Source organism: Monodon monoceros, unplaced genomic scaffold (assembly GCF_005190385.1).
Source record: "Monodon monoceros isolate NGI ecotype Baffin Bay Population unplaced genomic scaffold, NGI_Narwhal_1 Super_Scaffold_9, whole genome shotgun sequence".
Lineage (NCBI taxonomy): Eukaryota > Metazoa > Chordata > Mammalia > Artiodactyla > Monodontidae > Monodon > Monodon monoceros.
Window position 1 is genome coordinate 11,396,621 of NW_021703786.1, and position 22,679 is coordinate 11,419,299.

At 39.5% G+C, this 22,679-nt stretch overlaps 1 protein-coding gene across 17 annotated transcripts in view; it reads right to left on the reverse strand.

Moving 5' to 3' along the window:
* Positions 1 to 22,679, reverse strand: part of SYNRG (synergin gamma) — a 91,009-nt gene that overhangs the window by 32,839 nt on the left and 35,491 nt on the right. For all 17 annotated transcript variants that reach the window (XM_029211246.1, XM_029211238.1, XM_029211241.1 and 14 more), the window contains 6 exons: positions 22,048 to 22,244; positions 21,176 to 21,424; positions 19,798 to 19,928; positions 7,480 to 7,598; positions 7,282 to 7,344; positions 1,369 to 2,316 (listed from right to left, as the gene is read on the reverse strand). In XM_029211246.1, coding sequence (XP_029067079.1) covers positions 1,369 to 2,316; positions 7,282 to 7,344; positions 7,480 to 7,598; positions 19,798 to 19,928; positions 21,176 to 21,424; positions 22,048 to 22,244 — 1,707 coding nt within the window. The remainder of the gene's footprint in view (positions 1 to 1,368; positions 2,317 to 7,281; positions 7,345 to 7,479; positions 7,599 to 19,797; positions 19,929 to 21,175; positions 21,425 to 22,047; positions 22,245 to 22,679) is intronic.

The following is a 22,679-nucleotide window of genomic DNA, read 5'->3' on the forward strand; positions in this document are numbered from 1 at the left end:
TATTGTTCAGAAAATGGAGCACTTTGCAACCAACTGCTGTAGCTCAAGCAGCTCATACAAAAAAGAAACAAAATCACCCTAGCAAACAAACAGTGGCAAAAAAGAAAAAAAAAAAAAAAAAAAAAGGAAAACACTTGAAGAAGGGTACATTAGAAAAAGAAGTAGACAGTCAGGGGCACAAGGAGCCCTGCAGACAGCCCACTGCACTTGGCAAGTAGCCTGTGGAACACGTCACTCCTCCGATACCTTGCTCCCAATTCAGCACCCTGTTTAAGAAGACCTCTAACATCTCAATAGCCAAAGGATGGATGCAATTTTGTTTTCTGACTTACCAAATTGATATATGCAAAAGCCGCCATACTTTACTATTTCTTCCTGAATCTGTAAACTTGGGAGTGTCTTGTGTGTCCCTCTCTAGTTAAACGACAATGAACCCTTTGTACGCATAATGCATTTTCTGGAATAATACAGTAATGCTGAGATATTTCTCATTATTAAAGGCCACAAAATAGGTTTATCTTTCTATATACATATCAAAGAACAAAACAAAATAAAAACTAGGACACTTGGGAATCTAGTTTTTCTGACAGGAATTTGGACTAGAGAATCAACTGCTACATGTAAATCCATATGGAATTTAAAGAGGGCTCTCTTCTAAGATGTTTTCAAACATTTTATGAGAAAGTTAGTAGTTACCCTATCTACCATCTACAGTTGTGTTACAATTTACTACTCCCAGTAATAGCGTTAACACTGAAAACCGTACCTCAATTCCACTAACAACTCCTGCCCTCCTCCTTGCCAGACCCTGGCACACAGGGCATCCAGATACAAGCTCTTGCCCTCTTCTCTTATAGGGATGTGGCAAAACTGCAGTATAACTGGCTAGACACTGTTACTTTCTTGGTCTAACAAGAGTCGGTTTCTATAAACCAAACAGAATACTCTATTGGCAGCTGCCAAATATACCCAAGAGAAGAAAAAAGGAGAAGGAAACATTGACTTCACTCACAGAAATGGAGGAACATTACTGACACTGCAAAAGTCTTTATAAAATTTCTGGCAATGTGTGGCTCATTCAGCAGTGGATTTTGATGTGCCTCAGACACCAAGTTGGTGTTAGATTTCAAACGTAAAAATATCTTAGCTATCCAATCTAAGTTTCATTGCATTCATGGTATCCACATATCCAAGTATCCATAGAATCCAATTCAACACTGCTTTAAGGGGACTGGCAATGAAGAGGTTAATTATTAGACATTCATAAGGGTTAAGAGCCAGAGCCTTCCTCTTCTGTAAATCAACACCCACAGAACCATCTTTGAAATCTATATCACCATCACCAGAGCAATCTCACCAATTCCTCACCTGCAGCAGGAGGATGCTGGCCACTAACTGTTGGTAAATCCAAAGAGCTATCAGACATGACATGCTTAAGATCTCCTCCCACATCAGCCAGTTTCATGTCAAACTGAACAGAGAGTGCATCTTCAGAGTCCTCCTTGCCAGCACTGCTGCCACCAATGGAAGGGAGATCCAAGGACTTCACCGAAGCAGAGTCTTCTTTGGTGTGTCTGAAAGCCACTGCTTTCTCTCCCAGGGATTTGTCCGAGCTCATGGAAGAAAATTTACTGGAGTGGAAGTCAGCGAAATCATCATCGCTTTTTCCTGAAGGAGTGTTATCTTTCAGCTCTTCAACAGCTAGTCCCGATCCTTCCAGAGACAGCTGTCTGAAGACATCGTATTTGGTAGACGCAGCGGCAGAGTTCTGTCCGTTCTTCACTGTGCTGCTCACGCTGCTGCTTAAAGGAACCGGACTACTTTCCTCTTTAAGGGCCTCATATTTGTCATCTGCCTTTTGCTCAGATGAAATAGAACTATTACTGAAAGCCATAAAATCTGCAAAGTCATCCTGCTCCCCAACAGATGCTGGACTAGAATATTCCCCAAAAAGGTTGAATTCTCCAAAATCATCAGCCAAACTAGAAGTTTTAGTTGACGCCAATGTCGTCATGGGTGCCACAGATCCCGCGAGCTGGGGTCGTGAGGAAACAGATTTTGATGCACTGAATGCAGCTGAAAAGGACAATGGTTTCTCGCTGCTGCAAGTAACTGAGGAAAACATATCTAGGTCTGCTAAGTTCAGAGGATTTTTCACTTGTGTTTGTGGTTTCTGTTGGATAGCTCCTGAGGGGAAGGCTGCCGGAAAAGGTTTGTCTTTTGCTGGTGGCTCTAGTGGTGAGATACTATCGGCGGTTTTAAAATCGGTGAAACCATCATCATTTCCCGCAGATCTGAATTCTGCAAAGTTTTCTCCTGCAAGAAAAAACACAACCAAGTACAAAAGAATGCTGAGCCTAAATCCCATGATCCATATTAAAGTACAAGCATATTACAGACTTTTCCCTCACTGGCTTCACATTATTTAACCATAGTTTAATAATATCCCTACCAAATATCCCTTTTGTTTCCACACTGAAGGCTAGTGATAGGGAAATAAATAAAAATCAAACTGAGCACACGTATCACACGAGTTTCATTTGCTCATTTCAGTGTGATATGATATGTGACATGATATGTCTGTGCCAGAGCCTTCAGCTGTCCAAAAGCATTGCTCTAAGGATGTTTTCTCACTATTGCTAGCCAGCCAAGCATACAGGGGAATAAGAAACAGGCGCTGGACAGTGGTTATGAATCCGCCTGCCAACGCAGGGGACACGGGTTTGAGCCCTGGTCTGGGAAGATCCTACATGCCGCAGAGCAACTAAGTCCGTTTGCCACAACTACTGAGGCTGCGCTCTAAGCCCGTTCGCCACAACTGCTGAGCCTGCACGCCACAACTGCTGAAGCCCGTGCACCTAGAGCCTGCGCTCTGCAACAAAGAGAAGCCACCACAATGAGAAGCACTTGCACCGCAACGAAGAGTAGCCCCTGCTCGCCGCAGCTAGGGAAAGCCTGTGCTCAGCAACGAAGACCCAACGCAGCCAAAAATAAATAAAATAAATAAATTAAAAAAAAAAAAGGAAATAGGCGCTGGAGGTTCCTGAAGAGAGGCATATTAAAACACACAGTGGCCCTTTAAAAATAAAATGTGTTACATGATAATCAATCAGAAAAAAAATATCACAGGTACCAATGAAGTATTACGAAAAATCCTGAATCTAACATTTAGGATGTACAAGACTCTGCTCAGCTAGGCACTTAAGCTTATGGTTAGATACTATGTGGTTTTGCTCAAGTATACTGAGGCATTATTTTGAAGGGATTTGATGAAAAATTCTGAAAAGGCATCTGCTTATTTGCAAAGCATTCTTGCTAAGGGCACATTATAAAGTAGTTCCTCCCACACTTTCCAACAAATAAGCTGAATCTTACCCCAAAAATCCATGAGTACTTGGGCTCTTCCTGAAATCAGCAATCTCACTGTACCAATCAGCACTTATCTATTACAATTCAAAGGGATCTGAATACCAATTCCATTATTACAAATTTTGAGGGGACTTCCCTGGTGTTGCAGTGGTTAAGAATACGCCTGCTAATGCAGGGACACAGGTTCAAGCCCTGGTCCAGGAAGATCCCACATGCCGTGGAGCAACTACGCCCATGTGCCACAACCACTGAGCCCACATGCCACAACTACTGAAGCCCGTGCACCTAGAGCCCGTGCTCCGCAACAAGAGAAGCCACCGCAATGAGAAGCCTGCGCACCACAACAAAGAGTAGCCCCTGCTCGCCACAACTAGAGAAAACCCACGTGCAGCAATGAAGACCCAACACAGCCAAAAATAAATAAATAAATAATAAATAAGTTTTTTAAAAAATTTTGAGGATCGGATTTAAACTTTAGTTTATATTGTGCTACTCTGAGGATGGGGTTACTGACAGCATTTTTTAAATTATTTTTTTAGTTAGAGAAAATAGGTACTAAGGTATTTCTCATAAATAATTAAATAGATGCAGTTAGATACTGATAAAAATCTGGGCCCATGGTTCTTAATAGGGTTTCTATTCTTTATTATCACAATAATTTTATCACTCATAGGCATAAGGTTAGGACACAGATGATCTCAGTTTTTGAATAGTGCCTGAAGGTCTTCCATAAAATCCACTAGGTTATACCAGATAATGAAAACCAGAGATAAACCAAATATAAATATAGCTATACTAACATCACTTATTATTTAAAAATATGAATGCCATTTCTGGAGAGTTATAAATTAAAACACAAGCTTTAATTTCTTCATCCATTTTTTAAAATTCTACTTTTCCCTAAAAATGAGATATAGAAGCATATGAACTATAAAAATGTGTGTAAAACCAAAATATAATTCTGCAAATTGTCACTTAAATAATGCAGGCTTTAAATATATTGTGCTTATAACATGATATATACTTTGATACATCATATGAAAAAAGCATGGGGGCTTCCTTGGTGGCACAGTGGTTAAGAATCTGCCTGCCAGTGTAGGGGACACGGGTTTGAGCCCTGGTCTGGGAAGATCCCACATGCCGCGGAGCAACTGGGCCCGTGTGCCACAACTACTGAGCCTGCGCTCTAGAGTTCACAAACCACAACTACTGAGCCTGCGTGCCTAGAGCCTGTGCTCTGCAACAAGAGAAGCCACTGCAATGAGAAGTCAGTGCACAGCAACAACGAGTAGCTCCTGCTCGCCGGAACTAGAGAAAGACCACCTGAAGCAATGAAGACCCAACAAAGCCAAAAATAAATAAAATTAAAAATAAATTTATAAAAAAAAAAGAAAGAAAAAAGCATGGAAAATAATGGAAGCTTATTTTCCCCCTAATTTGAGCTACTTAACAAATTCACCAGCATAATTTATCAACACAGAGAAATCTATTTAATATTAGGGAAATTTTAGAAAGAGAAGAACAGCATTCAGAATTTCTGTATTTTATGTTTTTATACATACCACTAATAAAACTAAAGTCAATTTCACAAAGTGACAGAAGCAGATGTAAAACTTTAAAAATCGCCCTAGAATTTTAGGCAAGTACATCACTGATAATATTTGTATTATTTGTGTAAATAAAAAGGTAATAAGCAGTCAATTTTGTCACGGCCTAAATTTTTGATGTGCTCCTTTAAAATATCTGTGAAACTGACAAGTTTTGCTTTGTTATTTTATAAAGGAAATCACCACAGCAAACTAAACTTACTGATGAATTGTAAACGTTTCCATTAGAAATGTAACCTGGGTGAAAGGGTTAAAAAGAAATAAAAATGGGTGGGTTTACATGTTCAAAAACACAGGGGCTTTTTGGGCAAATAAATTAGTTGCAGACACTGGAAGATTGCTTATCAGGAGGTACATTAAGCATATGACTTCATGGGTAGCTTTTCAGTCCACTTTTTTAAAGTTTTAAATTAATTAATTTATTTATTTTTGGCTGCGTTGGGTCTTCGTTGCTGCGTGGGCTTTCTCTAGTTGCGGTGAGCGGGGGCTACTCTTCGAAGCGGTGCACGGGCTTCTCACTGCGGTGGCTTCTCTTGTTGTGGAGCACAGGCTCTAGGCATGTGGGCTTCAGTAGTTGTGGTATGCGGGCTCAGTAGTTGTGGTGCACGGGCTTAGTTGCTTTGCGGCATGTGGGATCTTCCTGGACCAGGGCTCGAACCCATGTCCCCTGCATTGGCAGGCGGATTCTTAACCACTGTGCCACCAGGGAAGCCCTGTATTTTTAATGAGAGTAGAAAAAAATATATTCTCCTAAAATGAACAAAGTTGGCATCTCTCCCTGGAAAGCCTTGAAGGTAAGACAGGAATGAAAGCAAGCACACAACAATGCCAACAACCATCTGGGATTCTGTTCGTAAACTACTGCAAAAGCAGGGCTAAGATGTGCTGCTTACATTTTGGTGGCAACATGGTGTTTCCCAGGAATAACATACATATCATACGATCACTAATACCAGAGTATATAAAGAACCCTGATATTAAACCATGCTCTTTACTCCAAACTTGCCTTGGCCCAAGAGTTGATAAAAGCATTGCTAGGAGTAAATGCCAAATTAACAAACCAGAAGTTCCTCTGGGGTTTATCTTTGTACTCATAGTACCTAATACAGGCACTGAGGAAGAAAGTTATTACATCCTAAAGGCTTGAATGAAACACAAGGAAACATTTCTAGAACCTAAGAGCTGTAAAAGATTGAATATTTCTGGGCTTCCCTGGTGGCGCAGTGGTTGAGAGTCCGCCTGCCGATGCAGGGGACACGGGTTTGTGCCCCGGTCCGGGAAGATCCCACATGCCGCGGAGCGGCTGGGCCCGTGAGCCATGGCCGCTGAGCCTGCGCGTCTGGAGCCTGTGCTCCGCAACGGGAGAGGCCACAGCAGTGAGAGGCCCGCGGACCGCAAAAAAAATAAAAAAGAAAAGAAAAGAAAAAAAAGATTGAATATTTCTACAGATATTTAAGCAGTACACTTTCTATTTTAACTTTCACACATACACCTTACCTTTCCTGTAATTTCCCCCCACCTCCCCACGCCCTCCCCATTGCTCGGAGAAAAGGGTTAGAACAAATGATTGTGGAAGGATGTTCCAAATTTGATTGTCCAATACAGAGAGGTAGAATGTGGTATTGTTTCCAGGAAGAACTCCTCAGTAGAGGATAAAAATTTCATAGCATGTGTGGTTAAGCTCTGAAGGACATCATTTGACCTATGGATTATCTAAATCCTACACATCAGGTTTCCAGTAGGATTTAGCCACAAATATGACTTTACATATATGGCTCTCAAATTATCATTCTACATTCCCTTCTACTCTATTTAAGCCCTTCTATCAGAGATAGGAACCACACAGGCACACAAAGCCCTCTCACTTCTACTCATTAAATTACAGCCAATTTTGAAAATCTTGAGATGTAAAAGACTGGTTGCTGCCTTTCACACAATCCACAGATTGCGGCACTGCCAACAGCTCAAGTCTTGTTTTGAGCGTTAAAATAACCAGAAGTGGTCACAGGAGTCTAACTTGGCTTGAAGGCTTCCAGTGAAAGGAAATGCACTATCTTCAAAGGAAATTGCATTGATTTGGGGTTTGCCCTAAATATTAGAAAATAATTTTTCTAAATTATCAGTTATTTTATTATCTAATAACTGAACCACATTTTTTCTTTCTTGTAATTTCCAGAGCTACAAAACGAAACAAAAACAACCACACAGTAAAATAAAAGAATGTTTGGGATGCTACTGAAAGAACCATAAAAATCTCTTATTAAAAATGGAAATAATTTATCCATTTAAGGAAACAAAAACTTACCTAAAGATTTACTCTCTGCTGTCTGTTCAAGCTCTCTGAAAGCACTGTATTTATCACCAGGCTCTATGATGAAAAGACAGAAGCCCAATTAAGGTTAGGAACCTTAAGATCACAGCTCAAGGACATTCACCATAAAAGGTCACCACTAAAAACAAAAATTTACATTCATAGGTTCATGAATCTATGAACTGTTTTTACCTCCAAATGGAACAGTATTTTCAGAGGACTTGTCAGCTGCAATTCCTTTAAACACAGCATATTTATCCACTGAAGCTGATCCTTTAGTTCCAGGAAGTGGCATCAACAAAGAAGGGGCACTAAAAGGGAAAAAGAAATATTTCTTAATGACTAGAACATTGTCTCCTTACCTTGTCATCAAGGAAGAACTTAGAGTTAAAATGGCACACAGATAACCTAGTTAAAACTCATGGCTCCCTGCTTTAAAAGTTAGAAACTATATAGGTACACCACAAATGACAAAAAACAACATCCTTTTCCTTGAAAAAACATATATTGAAACAACACTCAAGCAATAATTCTTTTCTTGATTATGTGAAAAGGAGTCAGATCCACGCTGACCATCTATCTAATCATCTTTAAGCCATAAGAACCACTGGAATGGCATTAGAAATAGATTATTATAGAATGATGACTTCCTGTAATTTTAAATTTAGGTCCATAAAACTGTGAAAGTGAACTGCTCCAAGTACGTATACCCAATATTTTAAAGTAAATTATGTTAACGTTAATATAAATTATTCTCTAAAATGGGTTCAGAATGCAGAGGTGGAATAGTTAAGATAAAAATCTATTTATGAAATGCTGTTCAAGCCAAGATGTAAATTGTCCTTCTTTTGATCACACTGCATTGCTTAGTGGCAGAAGTTCCCACATCTGATAAGCAGCAGTAGAGGTAATACAATTTGCATTTTTACGAGGATCACATCAGCAGTTCCAGAAGCTATCTTTGCAGCAAAACAACAATCACTTCAAAATTAGATAAAGATACTTTTGCCTGTGGACACATTTCCCTGCTGGATGGAGAAATAGTGTAATGCGTAGTATCTGTGTGGGTAATTCTTGGGCGGCTTAAGCACAGACTATAAAAGCACTGCCTTTTTTTTCCCCCTTATCAGACCCAGGCAGCTCCCTGGAAGAACCACCTTTACACATGAATGACTACATTCCACTACTAGTTTGTGTCATTCACTACCATACACACAAGTTATATAAATGGATTTCTATTGAGTTCTTTGCCCTGGAGCAAAAATTTTCTACAGTCATTTAAATCTTATCAGTGGCCTACAAGCAAGGTAAAAACCCTGCTCTTGCACATGCATGCTAATGGGCGTCTGCAGTGCCTGGAGGACTTAGTGCTATCAAATATTATAATTTCACACCAATACCAAACAGCTGCTACATATTTGATCTGGACAAATAGGTCACTGTTTATACAGTATAGGTGGATTTCTAAAAGTTCCATAAGTAATTAAACTACAACACACTGAAAAGAATGTTACACAGGAATAAAGGTAATTAATGTCTTAGGAAAAAACCACAAAGTTGAATGATCTATTTGTTTTTTCATGATCGCCAACGTTAGCTATGGCCCTTTAAAGTCCATGGTAAAATCTTCCACTAAATATGACATTTATTTGAATATTATTAATTTAAAAATTATTTTCAGAATTGGAAAAAAACCAGAGGATCTTCAGAGTAATGTAGTACTGCTGAGTGAAGTCAACAAAATAAAATTCCATTCAAAAAACGCTATGACTCAGACTGTAATTTTATGCATATTACAAAGGAAGAATTCATTCCAGTTCTTTCCTTAAAGTTTTTATTAAAAAAAACTGTAATCACCATCAAAGTGTTTATGCCAGTTATATAAAGTAGTTATCTGTTCCAAACATGCAAATGGTTATTTCTACTGTTTAATACTAACGAAAGGTACTCAGTGAGAGAGGCATACTGTTTTAAAATTTAAGAACCTGCATTCTATTGAAAGATAAGACTTTAGAGAATTTGGCCACAAAAAAGTGCTTTGCTTTTTCTCTAGTGTATCATTTGTGTTTTACAGTTACTTCACGTGGCTGTGGTAGGTGACTTTACTTAGTTGCTCAACCTGCTAAATACATCCATTTAAAAAGCAAAGAAAATAAACCAACTCAAAACTCCTGCGCCTTAATCCTTTTTGAGCTATTCTATCATCAGCGCCCCATGACCGCTTTGTTTATTATACGAGGCTCCCCAGTGCCTGGCACACGGTAAGTATTTTCCGAATGGATAAATGAATGATGTTGCTCCCTTCCAGATGCCCTTTCATGCCAGCTCAAGTGCTATTCCTCCTTTGACTTTGACATCCAGTTCAACACCGAGTCCAACCAATTTCTCAGATACATACTTTTCAGTATCTGTAACTCTAAACCCAGGGTAACTCTCATAACCTCACAACAGGACTACCATGGAAGCTGCATTTATCCCATACCTAGTAGCAAAAATCACTTTCACCATGCCACTTATTTCTAAAATGCTTTACAGATTATGTCACAAATCATAAGGCATCCCATAACTGGTGCCTGCCCTTAACTAGTGTCATTTTTTCAGACTAACAATACTCTTGGCTCCAGCCCATTTTAACACCTTACTTGCCTTTTCATCTTCTCAAAAAAATAATGTCCATTTTTGCTTAAAAATACTGCTCAAAGTGGTCCTACCTATTTATATCATGATTTAACAAATATCCTTTTAAAATAACTCACAATATGGAATACAGATCATCATAAACTAGGGAATTCATTATACATGAACACACAAACTCACCACTGAAGGAGCAATTCTAAGAGAGTTTTATTAGATAATATAAATACCCAGATAAAACTAACAATCTTTAGAGCAGAAACTGTGCTTTTTGCTTCTGTATTTCTAGTGCCTACCCCAGTGTCAGGCACACAGGAGATGCTATGTAAATGTTTCTGAATGAATAAAGAAACAACGAGTGTGGATTCTTAGACATGAACAAAATGTTTTCATGCAAGAAAAGCACAGAAGTAGTCAAGCCAGAACTGAAGAAGAAAAATCTGCAAAGTATGGCTGTATATGAAAGTAAACTACGGGTGGAGATAATGCCACACAAAATTGCTAATACCCCATATATCTCAGGTCTGGCCACCATCTTAAAACTTTCTATGCCCAAATTTTAATTTCATCTGCTGAAAGTTTTCTCCCTGAGGAATGAACCATCAATTTGTTAAATCTGGTTTGTAACCTTCATACTACAATATATTCATCCAACAAACCTTTATTAATTACACATTACAGGCTAAGTACTACATACAGACACATGAAATACTGTCTTCAGGTACTTACAGCCTAGTGAGGGGAACAGTCAGGTAAACCAGTAATGGCAATTACGGCACAGATGTTCACAGGCTACCATGGCAGTAGAGAAGAAGAAGCCCTTAACTCATCTTAGAGGCGGGGACTGATGGAGTGGAGTTAGTAAACACTTCCTATAATGAACCGATTTTCGACATGGAACTAGAATTAACTATAGAGAGAATTTCAGATTGAAGAAAACAGAATGGAAAAGGCCAGAAGCTTGAAAGAGCATGGTCAGTTTGGCGGTTTACGTGTGGCTGGAGGTAAGCTGTGGAGAAATGGCAACAGTCAAGAGGGTTGGCAGGAGCCAGATCACACATGGCCTTTTCCCATGCCAAGCAGAGCTGACAGAGTTGATGGCGGTAAAGGAGAGAGAAAGGAGACAAAAACAGCATGTTTCTGATTAGGTGACTGGATATGGTGATCTAACAAATTCTTATTTAGCTTTGAGCAGGAAAACAATGAATCATTTTATGGAGGTAATTTGAGATGACTTGGGTCATTCAGATATGTTCTAGATAGCAGTAGAACATATCAATTTGTGCAGAGGAAGAGACCTGAGAAAGAACTGTTATGTGTCTATCAGGTTAATACGTGTGTGCACTGGTACAGCGGGCTTGGAACTCCCAGTACTTTACAGTCACACCCCTCGTATGTCTCTTCTATGGGTCATTTATAAGTGTTTGATGTATTCTTAAAATCAGGAGAATAATGCTTTCCCTAATTTCTAATTCTCTATAATGCCTATCCCTTAGTTCTTCGTACAGTGTCTGCAGGAAGTGTTGACTAAGAAATAATCAATTGGTTAAAATACAAAAGATGAATGAAACTGCACAAATAAGAACATAAGAGAAATAGAATATGTACCCTGACAAAAACAAGTTCTAAAAGCAACCAAAAACATTCACATTGCTTACTCAAAGCCTCATGTGCTCTACTCAGTGGAAGAAGTATCTACTAAGTACTTTTTAAAAATGATGGGGCTTCCCTGGTGGTGCAGTGGCTGAGAGTCCAACTGCCGATGCAGGGGACACGAGTTTGTGCCCCAGTCCGGGAAGATCCCACATGCCGTGGAGCGGCTGGGCCCGTGAGCCATGGCCGCTGAGCCTGCGCATCCAGAGCCTGTGCTCCGCAACAGGAGAGGCCACAACAGTGAGAGGCCCGCATACCGCAAAAAAAAAAAAAAAGATGGAGATAGGAGCTTCAAGATGGCGGAAGAGTAAGACGTGGAGAACACCTTCCTCCCCACAGATACATCAGAAATACATCTACACGTGGAACAACCCCTACAGAACACCTACTGAACACTGGCAGAAGACCTCAGCCCTCCCAAAAGGCAAGGAACTCACCCACGTACCTGCGTAGGGCAAAAGAAAAAAGAAAAAACAGAGACAAAAGAATATGGACAGGACCTGCACCAGTGGGAGGGAGCTGTGAAGGAGGAAAGGTTTCCACATACTAGGAAGCCCCTTCACTGGTGGAGACGGGCAGTGGCGGAGGGGGGAAGCTTCGGAGCCACGGAGGAGAGGGCAGCTACAGGGGTGCGGAGGGCAAAGTGGAGAGATTCCCGCACAGAGGATCGGTGCCAACCGGCACTCACCAGCCTGAGAAACTTGTCCACTCACCTGCCGGGGCAGGCAGGGGCTGGGAGCTGAGGCTCTGGCTTTGGAGGTCAGATCGCAGGGAGAGGATTGGGGTTGACTGCGTGAACACAGCCTGGAGGGACTAGTGGCCACAGCTAGCCGGGAGGGAGTCCGGGAAACGGTCTGGAGCTGTCGAAGAGGCAAGAGGCTTTCTTCCCTCTGTTTCGCAGTGCGCGAGGAGAGGGGATTCAGAACGCCGCTTAAAGGAGCTCCAGAGACGGGCGCGAGCCGCGGCTATTAGCACGGACCCCAGAGACGGGCATGAGATGCTAAGGCTGCTGCTGCGGCCACCAAGAAGCCTGTGTGCAAGCACAGGTCACTATCCACACCTTCCCTCCCAGGAGCCTGTGCAGCCCCGCTGCCAGGGTCCTATGATCCAGGAACAACTTCGCCAGGAGAACACACGGCGTGCCTCAGGCTGGTGCAACGTCACGCCGGCCTCTGCCGCTGCAGGCTCGCCCCGCATCCGTACCCCTCCCTCCCGCTGGCCTGAGTGAGCCAGAGCCCCCAAATCAGCTGCTCCTTTAACCCCGTCCTGTCTGAGCGAAGAACAGATGCCCGCAGGTGACCTACACGCAGAGGCGGGGCCAAATCCAAAGCTGAGCCCCGGGAGCTGTGAGAACAAAGAGAAAGGGAAATATCTCCCAACAGCCTCAGAAGCAGCGGATTAAATCTCCACAGTCAACTTGATGTACCCTGCATCTGTGGAATAACTGAATAGGCAAGGAATCATCCCGAATTGAGGAGGTGGACTTTGGGAGCAAGGATATATATATATTTTTCCCTTTTTCTCTTTTTGTGAGTGTGTATGTGTATGCTTCTGTGTGTGATTTTGTCTGTATAGCTCTGCTTTTACCATTTGTCCTAGGGTTCTGTCTGTACATTTTCTTTTTGTTTTAGTATACTTTTCAGCGCTTGTTAACACTGGTGGATTTGTTTTTTCATTTGGTTGTTCTTTCTTTCTTTTTTAATTACTTAAAAAATTTGTTTTAATAATTATTTTTTGTTTTTTATTTTAATAACTTTATTTTATCTTTTTCTTTCTTTCTTTCTTTTTTTCTCCCTTTCATTCTGAGCTATGTGGATGAAAGGCTCTTGGTGCTGCAGCCAGGAGTTAGTGCTGTGCCTCTGAGGTGGGAGAGCCAACTTCAGGACACTGGTCCACAAGAGACCTCCCAGCTCCACGTAATATCAAACAGCGAAAATCTCCCAGAGATTTCCATCTCAACGGCAAGACCCAGCTCCACTCAACAACCAGCAAGCTACAGTGCTGGACACCCTATGCCACACAACTAGCAAGACAGGAACACAACCCCATCCATTAGCAGAGAGGCGCCTAAAATCATAATAAGGTCACAGACACCCCCAAACACACCACCAGACATGGACCTGCCCACCAGAAAGACAAGATCCAGCCTCATCCACCAGAACACAGGCACTAGTGCCCTACACCAGGAAGCCTACACAACCCACTGAAACAACCTTAGCCACTGGGGGCAGACACCAAAAACAATGGGAACTATGAACCTGCAGCCTGTGAAAAGGAGACCCCAAACACAGTAAGTTAAGCAAAATGAGAAGACAGAGAAACACACAGCAGATGAATGAGCAAGGTAAAAACCCACCAGACCTAACAAATGAAGAGGAAATAGGCAGTCTACCTGAAAAAGAATTCAGAATAATGATAGTAAAGATGATCCAAAATCTTGGAAATAGAATGGAGAAAATACAAGAAACATTTAACAAGGACCTAGAAGAACTAAAGAGCAAACAAACAATCATGAACAACACAATAAATGAAATTAAAAATTCTCTAGACAAGATCAATAGCAGAATAACTGCGGCAGAAGAATGGTTAAGTGACCTGGAAGATAAAAGAGTAGAAATAACTACTGCAGAGCAGAATAAAGAAAAAAGAATGAGAAGAATTGAGGACAGTCTCAGAGATGTCTGGGACAATATTAAATGCACCAACATGTGAATTATAGGGGTCCCAGAAGAAGAAGAGAAAAAGAAAGGGACCGAGAAAATATGTGAAGAGATTATACTTGAAAACTTCCCTAATATGGGAAAGGAAATAGTTAATCAAGTCCAGGAAGCACAGCGAGTCCCATACAGCATAAATCCAAGGAGAAACATGCCAAGACACATACTAACCAAACTACCAAAAATTAAATACAAAAAATATTAAAAGCAGCAAGGGAAAAACAACAAATAACATACAAGGGAATCCCCATAAGGTTAACAGCTGATCTTTCAGCAGAAACTCTGCAAGCCAGAAGGGAGTGGCAGGACATATTTAAAGTGATGAAAGGGAAAAAACTACAACCAAGATTACTCTACCCAGCAAGGATCTCACTCAGATTCAACAGAGAAATTAAAACTTTTACAGACAAGCAAAAGCTAAGAGAATTCAGAACCAGCAAACCAGCTTTACAACAAATGCTAAAGGAACTTCTCTAGGCAGGAAACACAAGATAAGGAAAAGACCTACAATAACAAACCCAAAACAATTAAGAAAATGGTAAAAGGAACATACATATCGATAATTACCTTAAATGTGAATGGATTAAATGCTCCAACCAAAAGATATAGACTGGCGGAATGGATACAAAAACAAGACCCATATATATGCTGTCTACAAGAGATCCACTTCAGACCTAGGGACACATACAGACTGAAAGTGAGGGGATGGAAAAAGATATTCCATGCAAATGGAAATCAAAAGAAAGATGGAATAGCAATTCTCATATCAGACAAAACAGACTTTAAAACAAAGACTATTACAAGAGACAAAGAAGGACACTACATAATGATCAAGGGATCAATCCAAGAAGAAGACAGAACAATTGTAAATATTTATGCACCCAACATAGGAACACCTCAATACATAAGGCAAATACTAACAGCCATAAAAGGGGAAATTGACAGTAACACAATCATTGTAGGGGACTTTAACATGCCACTTTCACCAATGGACAGATCACCCAAAGTGAAAATAAGGAAACACAGCTTTAAATGATACATTAAACAACATGGACTTAATTGATATTTATAGGACATTCCATCCCAAAACAACAGAATACACTTTTTTCTCAAGTGCTCATGGAACATTCTCTAGGATAGATCATATCTTGGGTCACAAATCAAGCCTTGGTAAATTTAAGAAAATTGAAATCGTATCAAGTATCTTTTCTGACCATGCTATGAGACTAGATATCAATTACAGGAAAAAATCTGTAAACAATACAAACACATGGAGGCTAAACAATACACTACTTAATAACCAAGAGATCACTGAAGAAATCAAAGAAGAATCAAAAAATACCTAGAAACAAACGAAAATGAAAACACGACAACCCAAAACCTATGGGATGCAGCAAAAGAACTTCGAAGAGGGAAGTTTATAGCAATACAATCCTACCTTAAGAAACAAGAAACACCTCAAATAAACAACCTAACCTTACAGCTAAAGCAATTAGAGAAAGAAGAACAAAAAACCCCCAAAGTTAGCAGAAGAAAAGAAATCATAAAGATCAGATCAGAAATAAATAAAAAAGAAACGAAGGGAACGATAGCAAAGATCAATAAAACTAAAAGCTGGTTCTTTGAGAAGATAAACAAAATTGATAAACCATTAGCCACACTCATCAAGAAAAAAAGGGAGAAGACTCAAATTAATAGAATTAGAAATGAAAAAGGAGAAGTAACAACTGACACTGCAGAAGTACAAAGGATCATGAGAGATTACTACAAGCAACTATATGCCAATAAAATGGACAACCTGGAAGAAATGGACAAATTCTTAGAAATGCACAACCTTCCCAGACTGAACCAGGAATAAATAGAAAATATGCACAGACCAATCACAAGCACTGAAACTGAAACTGTGATTAAAAATCTTCCAACAAACAAAAGCCCAGGACCAGATGGCTTCACAGGCGAATTTTATCGAACACTTAGAGAAGAGCTAACACCTATCCTTCTCAAACTCTTCCAAAATATAGCAGAGGGAGGAACACTCCCAAACTCATTCTGTGAGGCCACCATCACCCTGATACCAAAACCAGACAAAGATGTCACAAAAAAAGAAAACTACAGGCCAATATCACTGATGAACACAGATGCAAAAATCCTCAACAAAATACTAGCAAACAGAATCCAACAGCACATTAAAAGGATCATACACCATGATCAAGTGGGGTTTATCCCAGGAATGCAAGGATTCTTCAGTATACGCAAATCAATCAATGTGATACACCATATTAACAAATTGAAGGAGAAAAACCATATGATCATCTCAATCAATGCAGAGAAAGCTTTCGACAAAATTCAACGACTTATGATAAAAACCCTGCAGAAAATAGGCATAGAGGGAACTTTCCTCAACATAACAAAAGCCATATATGAGAAACCCACAGCCAACATCGTCCTCAATGGTGAAAAACTGAAACCATTTCCACTAAGATCAGGAACAAGACAACGTTGCCCACTCTCACCACTATTATTCAACATAGTTTTGGAAGTTTTAGCCACAGCAATCAGAGAAGAAAAAGAAATAAAAGGAATCCAAATAGGAAAAGAAGAAGTAAAGCTGTCACTGTTTGCAGATGACATGATACTATACATAGAGAATCCTAAAGATGCTACCAGAAAACTACTAGAGCTAATCAATGAATTTGGTAAAGTTGCAGGATACAAAATTAATGCACAGAAATCTCTTGCATTCCTATACACTAATGATGAAAAATCTGAAAGTGAAATTAAGAAAACATCCCCATTTACCACTGAAACAAAAAGAATAAAATACCTAGGAATAAACCTACCTAAGGAGACAAAAGACATGTATGCAGAAAATTATAAGACACTTCTGAAAGAAATTAAAGATGATACAAACAGATGGAGAGATATACCATGTTCTTGGATTGGAAGAATCAACATTGTGAAAATGACTCTACTACCCAAAGCAATCTACAGATTGAATGCAATCCCTATCAAACTACCACTGGCATTTTTCACAGAACTAGAACAAAAAATTTCACAATTTGTATGGAAACACAAAAGACCCCAAAGAGCCAAAGCAATCTTGAGAAAGAAAAACAGAGCTGGAGGAATCAGGCCCCTGGACATCAGACTATACTACAAAGCTACAGTAATCAAGACAGTGTGGTACTGGCACAAAAACAGAAATATAGATCAATGGAACAGGATAGAAAGCCCAGAGATAAACCCACGCACATATGGTCACCTTATCTTTGATAAAGGAGGCAAGAATATACAATGGAGAAAAGACAGCCTCTTCAGTAAGTGGTGCTGGGAAAACTGGACAGCTACATGTAAAACAGTGAAATTAGAACAGTCCCTAACACCATACACAAAAATAAACTCAAAATGGATTAAAGACCTAAATGTAAGGCCAGACACTATCAAACTCTTAGAGGAAAACATAGGCAGAACACTCTATGACATAAGTCACAGCAAGATCCGTTTTGACCCAGCTCCTAGAGAAATGGAAATAAAAACAAAAATAAACAAATGGGACCTAATGAAACTTCAAAGCTTTTGCACAGCAAAGGAAACCATAAACAAGACCAAAAGACAGCCCTCAGAATGGGAGAACATATTTGCAAATGAAGCAACTGACAAAGGATTAATCTCCAAAATTTACAAGCAGCTCATGCAGCTCAATAACAAAAAAACAAACAACCCAATCCAAAAATGGACAGAAGACCTAAACAGACATTTCTCCAAAGAAGATATACAGATTGCCAACAAACACATGAAAGGATGCCCAACATCATTAATCATTAGAGAAATGCAAATCAAAACTACAATGCGATATCATCTCATACTAGTCAGAATGGCCATCATCAAAAAATCTACAAGCAATAAATGCTGTAGAGGGTGTGGAGTAAAGGGAACCCTCATACACTGTTGGTAGGAATGTAAATTGATACAGCCACTATGGAGAACAGTATGGAGGTTCCTTAAAAAACTAAAAATAGAACTACCATACGACCCAGCAATCCCACTACTGGGCATATACCCTGAGAAAACCATAATTCAGAAAGAGTCACGGGGGCTTCCCTGGTGGCGCAGTGGTTGAGAGTCCGCCTGCCAATGCAGGGGACACAGGTTCGTGCCCCGGTCCAGGAAGATCCCACATGCCGCGGAGCGGCTGGGCCCGTGAGCCATGGCTGCTGAGCCTCTGTGTCCGGAGCCTGTGCTCCGCAACAGGAGAGGCCACAACAGAGAGAGGCCCGTGTACAGCAAAAAAAAAAAAAAAGAGTCATGTACCACAATGTTCATTGCAGCTCTATTTATAATAGCCAGGACATGGAAGAAACCTAAGTGTCCATCGACAGATGAATGGATAAAGAAGCTGTGGCACATATATATAATGGAATATTACTCAGCCATAAAAAGAAACAAAATTTAGTTATTTGTAGTGAGGTGGATGGACCTAGAGTCTGTCATACAGAGTAAAGTAAGTCAGAAAGAGAAAAACAAATACCGTATGCTAACACATATATATGGAATCTAAAAAAAAGAAAAGGTCATGAAGAACCTAGGGGCAAGGTGGGAATAAAGATGCAGACCAACTAGAGAATGGACTTGAGGACACGGGGACGGGGAAGGGTAAGCTGGGACAACGTGAGAAAGTGGTAGTATATATATGGACATATATACACTACCAAATGTAAAATAGATAGCTAGTGGGAAGCAGTCGCATAGCACAGGGAGATCAGCTCGGTGCTTTGTGACCAGCTAGAAGGATGGGATAGGGAGGGTGGGAGGGAGGGAGACACAAGAGGGAAGAGATATGGGGACATATGTATATGTATAACTGATTCACTTTGTTATAAAGCAGAAACTAACACACTATTGTAAAGCAATTATACTCCAATAAAAATGTTTAAAAAAATAATGGAAAGGTGTTGACAACATACTGAATCACTTACTGTACCTAAAAGTTAAAACATTAGAAAAATGTTTATGCAACTGTCTATGCAAACAAACAAACAGAAACCTGAAGGCCTAAAAGCCACTGATCTCAAACAGAAGAGCAACATGGATAAATAATCATATTTAGATTTCTAAATGATGATTTCTGTGGAAAAGCAATAGTATGTTATATTGCAAAATGTCAAATTATGTGCCCCTGCCTAAAAAGCTTTTCAGCAGTTGAAGACCTGGATCTAATACAAGAACATGAAGTCATAAGGGGCACAGGTGCACTCAGCTGTAATAAATCAGGTTTAGCACAAGCAAAAAGAAATATTGTTAAGCAGGTGCGTACTGGGAGGAAATGGTAGAAGCTGAAGTTTAAGGTGGACAAAGGGGAAGGAAGTTTGAAGAGTGAAAGTAGGAATAACCAAGAAAGCATGAGAGTAAGGAGTCTTAATTCTCTTATTTATACTTAGGCTTCTCATTGTGGATGGCCTCTTTCTCAATTATTAAATACAGTGTTAACTATATTAAACTCTTCTACCTGTTTCCGTGCTGAGAATTTGATTTTGAAGAAGCAGGCAACTCTTGGAAATCACTAAATGAATCATCAAGGGATCCTGACTTGGAAGCATCTTGAAAATCCTGGAAGTCATCTTCTTCTGGTTTGACAACCTAGGTTTACAGAGGACGTTGAAATAGAAAACGTCTTATGATAAAAAGGTAAAGAACAAATCTTCAACTGTCAACCTCAAAGACTACTTTTTTTTTTTCAAAAACTACTTTTTAACTCTTCCTATTTAAGTACAAACACCTAATTTTAGAAGAACACCCTTTAGACAAAAACATCAACTCAAGTGCTTAAGGCAGGAATGCTGCCTAATGTTTTAAAATGCTCTCTCGTACAAACGGTAGAAGACTGGTTTAAACAGTTAATTTATATAATTTTTAAATAGCTGAATCACATTTAATGGATTACTGAGAAACTGCCATCTTTATAAAACATTTTAATCATGTCTGTAAATTACAGAAGTGATACAAGTTTGTTTTAACTCATCACATACATGTATAAAGGAAACCGTGAATACGGACTCCTAATCCCATGCTTAGGAAGTGAGCACTGTTAACAGTTCATTTGTTTTATAGAAAAACGAGCTTATATTATGTTGTTCTGCACTTTAAAAAATATGTAATTACAGGACATGGACATATTTTCATGCAGTACATGTACATCTACCGGCATTCATTTTAATAATCTAATAGTTTACCACTGTAGAGATAAACCAAAATTTATTTAACCTTTCTTCTTCTGATGGATATGCAGCTATTCCTAATTTTTTACTCTAACAAACAATGCTACAACAAATATCCTTGTATATTTTTGCTAATTTGAGTTACTAAGTTCTGTGAGACTCCTAATCGAGTGACTGCTGGGTCAGAAGACATGAACATTTAGAATTTTGATAGCTATTGCCAAACATGCCTTCCAAAAAGGCTGTACCAAAAAACCCTTTTCCCTACATTTTTACTGACACTGAATATACGTTTAAAACGTTTTTTGCTAATCTAAGAAGTGAAAAATAAACTGAAGCATCTTAATTTCAGGTTTAGCAGCTTCCTCAAAAAACATAGCCTAAGGATATAATTAGCTTTATTAAGCCTGATGTTTAAGACATATATGATAAAGAACTATAAACTTTTAGCCAAAATTCAAGTATCTTAAGGCTTAAGAAATTTTTTTTTAAATAATGAAAAATTAAATGTTGTATTGTTTTAATACTGCTTAATTTTCACCTCCAGTGTCCATCATAATCCAGCACCTTTTCTGCATTCATGGAAAAAAAAAAGTTGCCTGGATTCATTTTCCAGGGATAACTCAGAATATGCACAGCCTCTCCATTTTGCATAGCCTCTCCATTTACCTGATTTGCAGGGTAAGTTGACATGAAGCCACTGGGAGTCTGGGCTGCAGCTCCCCCGACTGGTCCAACAAGATTAATGCCCATGACTGGCTGTCCGAGGGTGAGGGGCATGGAACCTGCAGGGCCTGAAGGCATCCCAGTTGGCTGACTCACAGCAGTAGGCAAAGTCATAGGAAAGCCACTTAAAGTTGGAAGAGGAGCCGCTGGAAACTGATTTAAAGCATCGGGACTCATGGCAGGAACACCCCTCTACATAGAACAGGAGGAAAATGGAAACACTTGAGGAATTTGCAAACCACATACAACCCAAATCTGGCAAAGAGAGACCTAACTGTAAAATCTGTAGCCCTGGTATGTTTCCACTCTGACTCTCCCAAAACTCAGGAATTTGACACAAGAAAATAAGTTATGAGGTTAATGTGAATCTAATATTTAGCAAAGAAATGGCCAACACGTACCAATTCTGACATTTTCACTCTGACAAGTCTGGTTAATTCGCTACAATCAAATCGTTTACAATGATTTTGTAATATGAGAAAAACTGCTGCCAGACCGAGTATACTTTATCTGTATCTAAGGAGTTTTAGACAAGGACCTCAAAGGACAGAGAGTCATCTCATCTATTACTAACTTTCAAGTTCAGAAGGGTTACACTTAGGTCAGAGAATGTTAATATATTCAAGTCTTTAAACAAAGGAATATTTTGCTAGTATGCACATCATATAAAATGTACATTTTTGAAGAACTGTATCCTGAAAATAATCTAAATTTTAATGTCCAAGGAGTTCTGCAAGGTTGTAGAAAAAAAGGATTCATATTCTCTCAGTTTATATTGGAAAGTAATTTGACCTAACCTTAGAAACAATGTCTACCTGTGTTACTGCTATCATGGCGAGAACAGTATAAAGTTCTTCTTTAGTAAGTCTGCCAGGTGTGGTTCGATTAGCTAAGGCCCATATCTGTCCAAGAGTTTCCCTGGGAAGTCCGGATGACATCAGGATGGGATAAAGTTTAGCAGTATCTATTCCAGTCGGAGTCATTGTGGTTTCTAAAATTTTCTTATATGCATCTATTAAAGGAAAGACCAGATTACAAATGTAAACATATTACAAGTGATTCATCTTTTTTGTTGTCATTGCTGCTTATACAAGAATAAACTTAAGTCAAACTGCTTTAAGAGAACTGAAGCCACATCAAGGGTTTAAACTGCTGTAAAGATATTCAAGTGGAAATATCCAGCAGACAACTAGGGTCTGGAGCTTAGAAGAGAGGTTGGAGTTTGGCCCTACAGACAAAGATTTGGGGTTAAAGGTAAGAGAAAGTCTTATAATTCATTAGTAGATAGGAACAACAATAAGATGGAGGTGGTATAAGCAGATGTTTTGGACTTTAAAAAAGAAGTTGTAGAGTAATGATGGTGGGACTAATTTGAAAATAGCAGTGGGAAGCAAGAATTATACCAATATCACCTTTCTCTTGTCCCAGTGAATTAGAGGCTATTAGA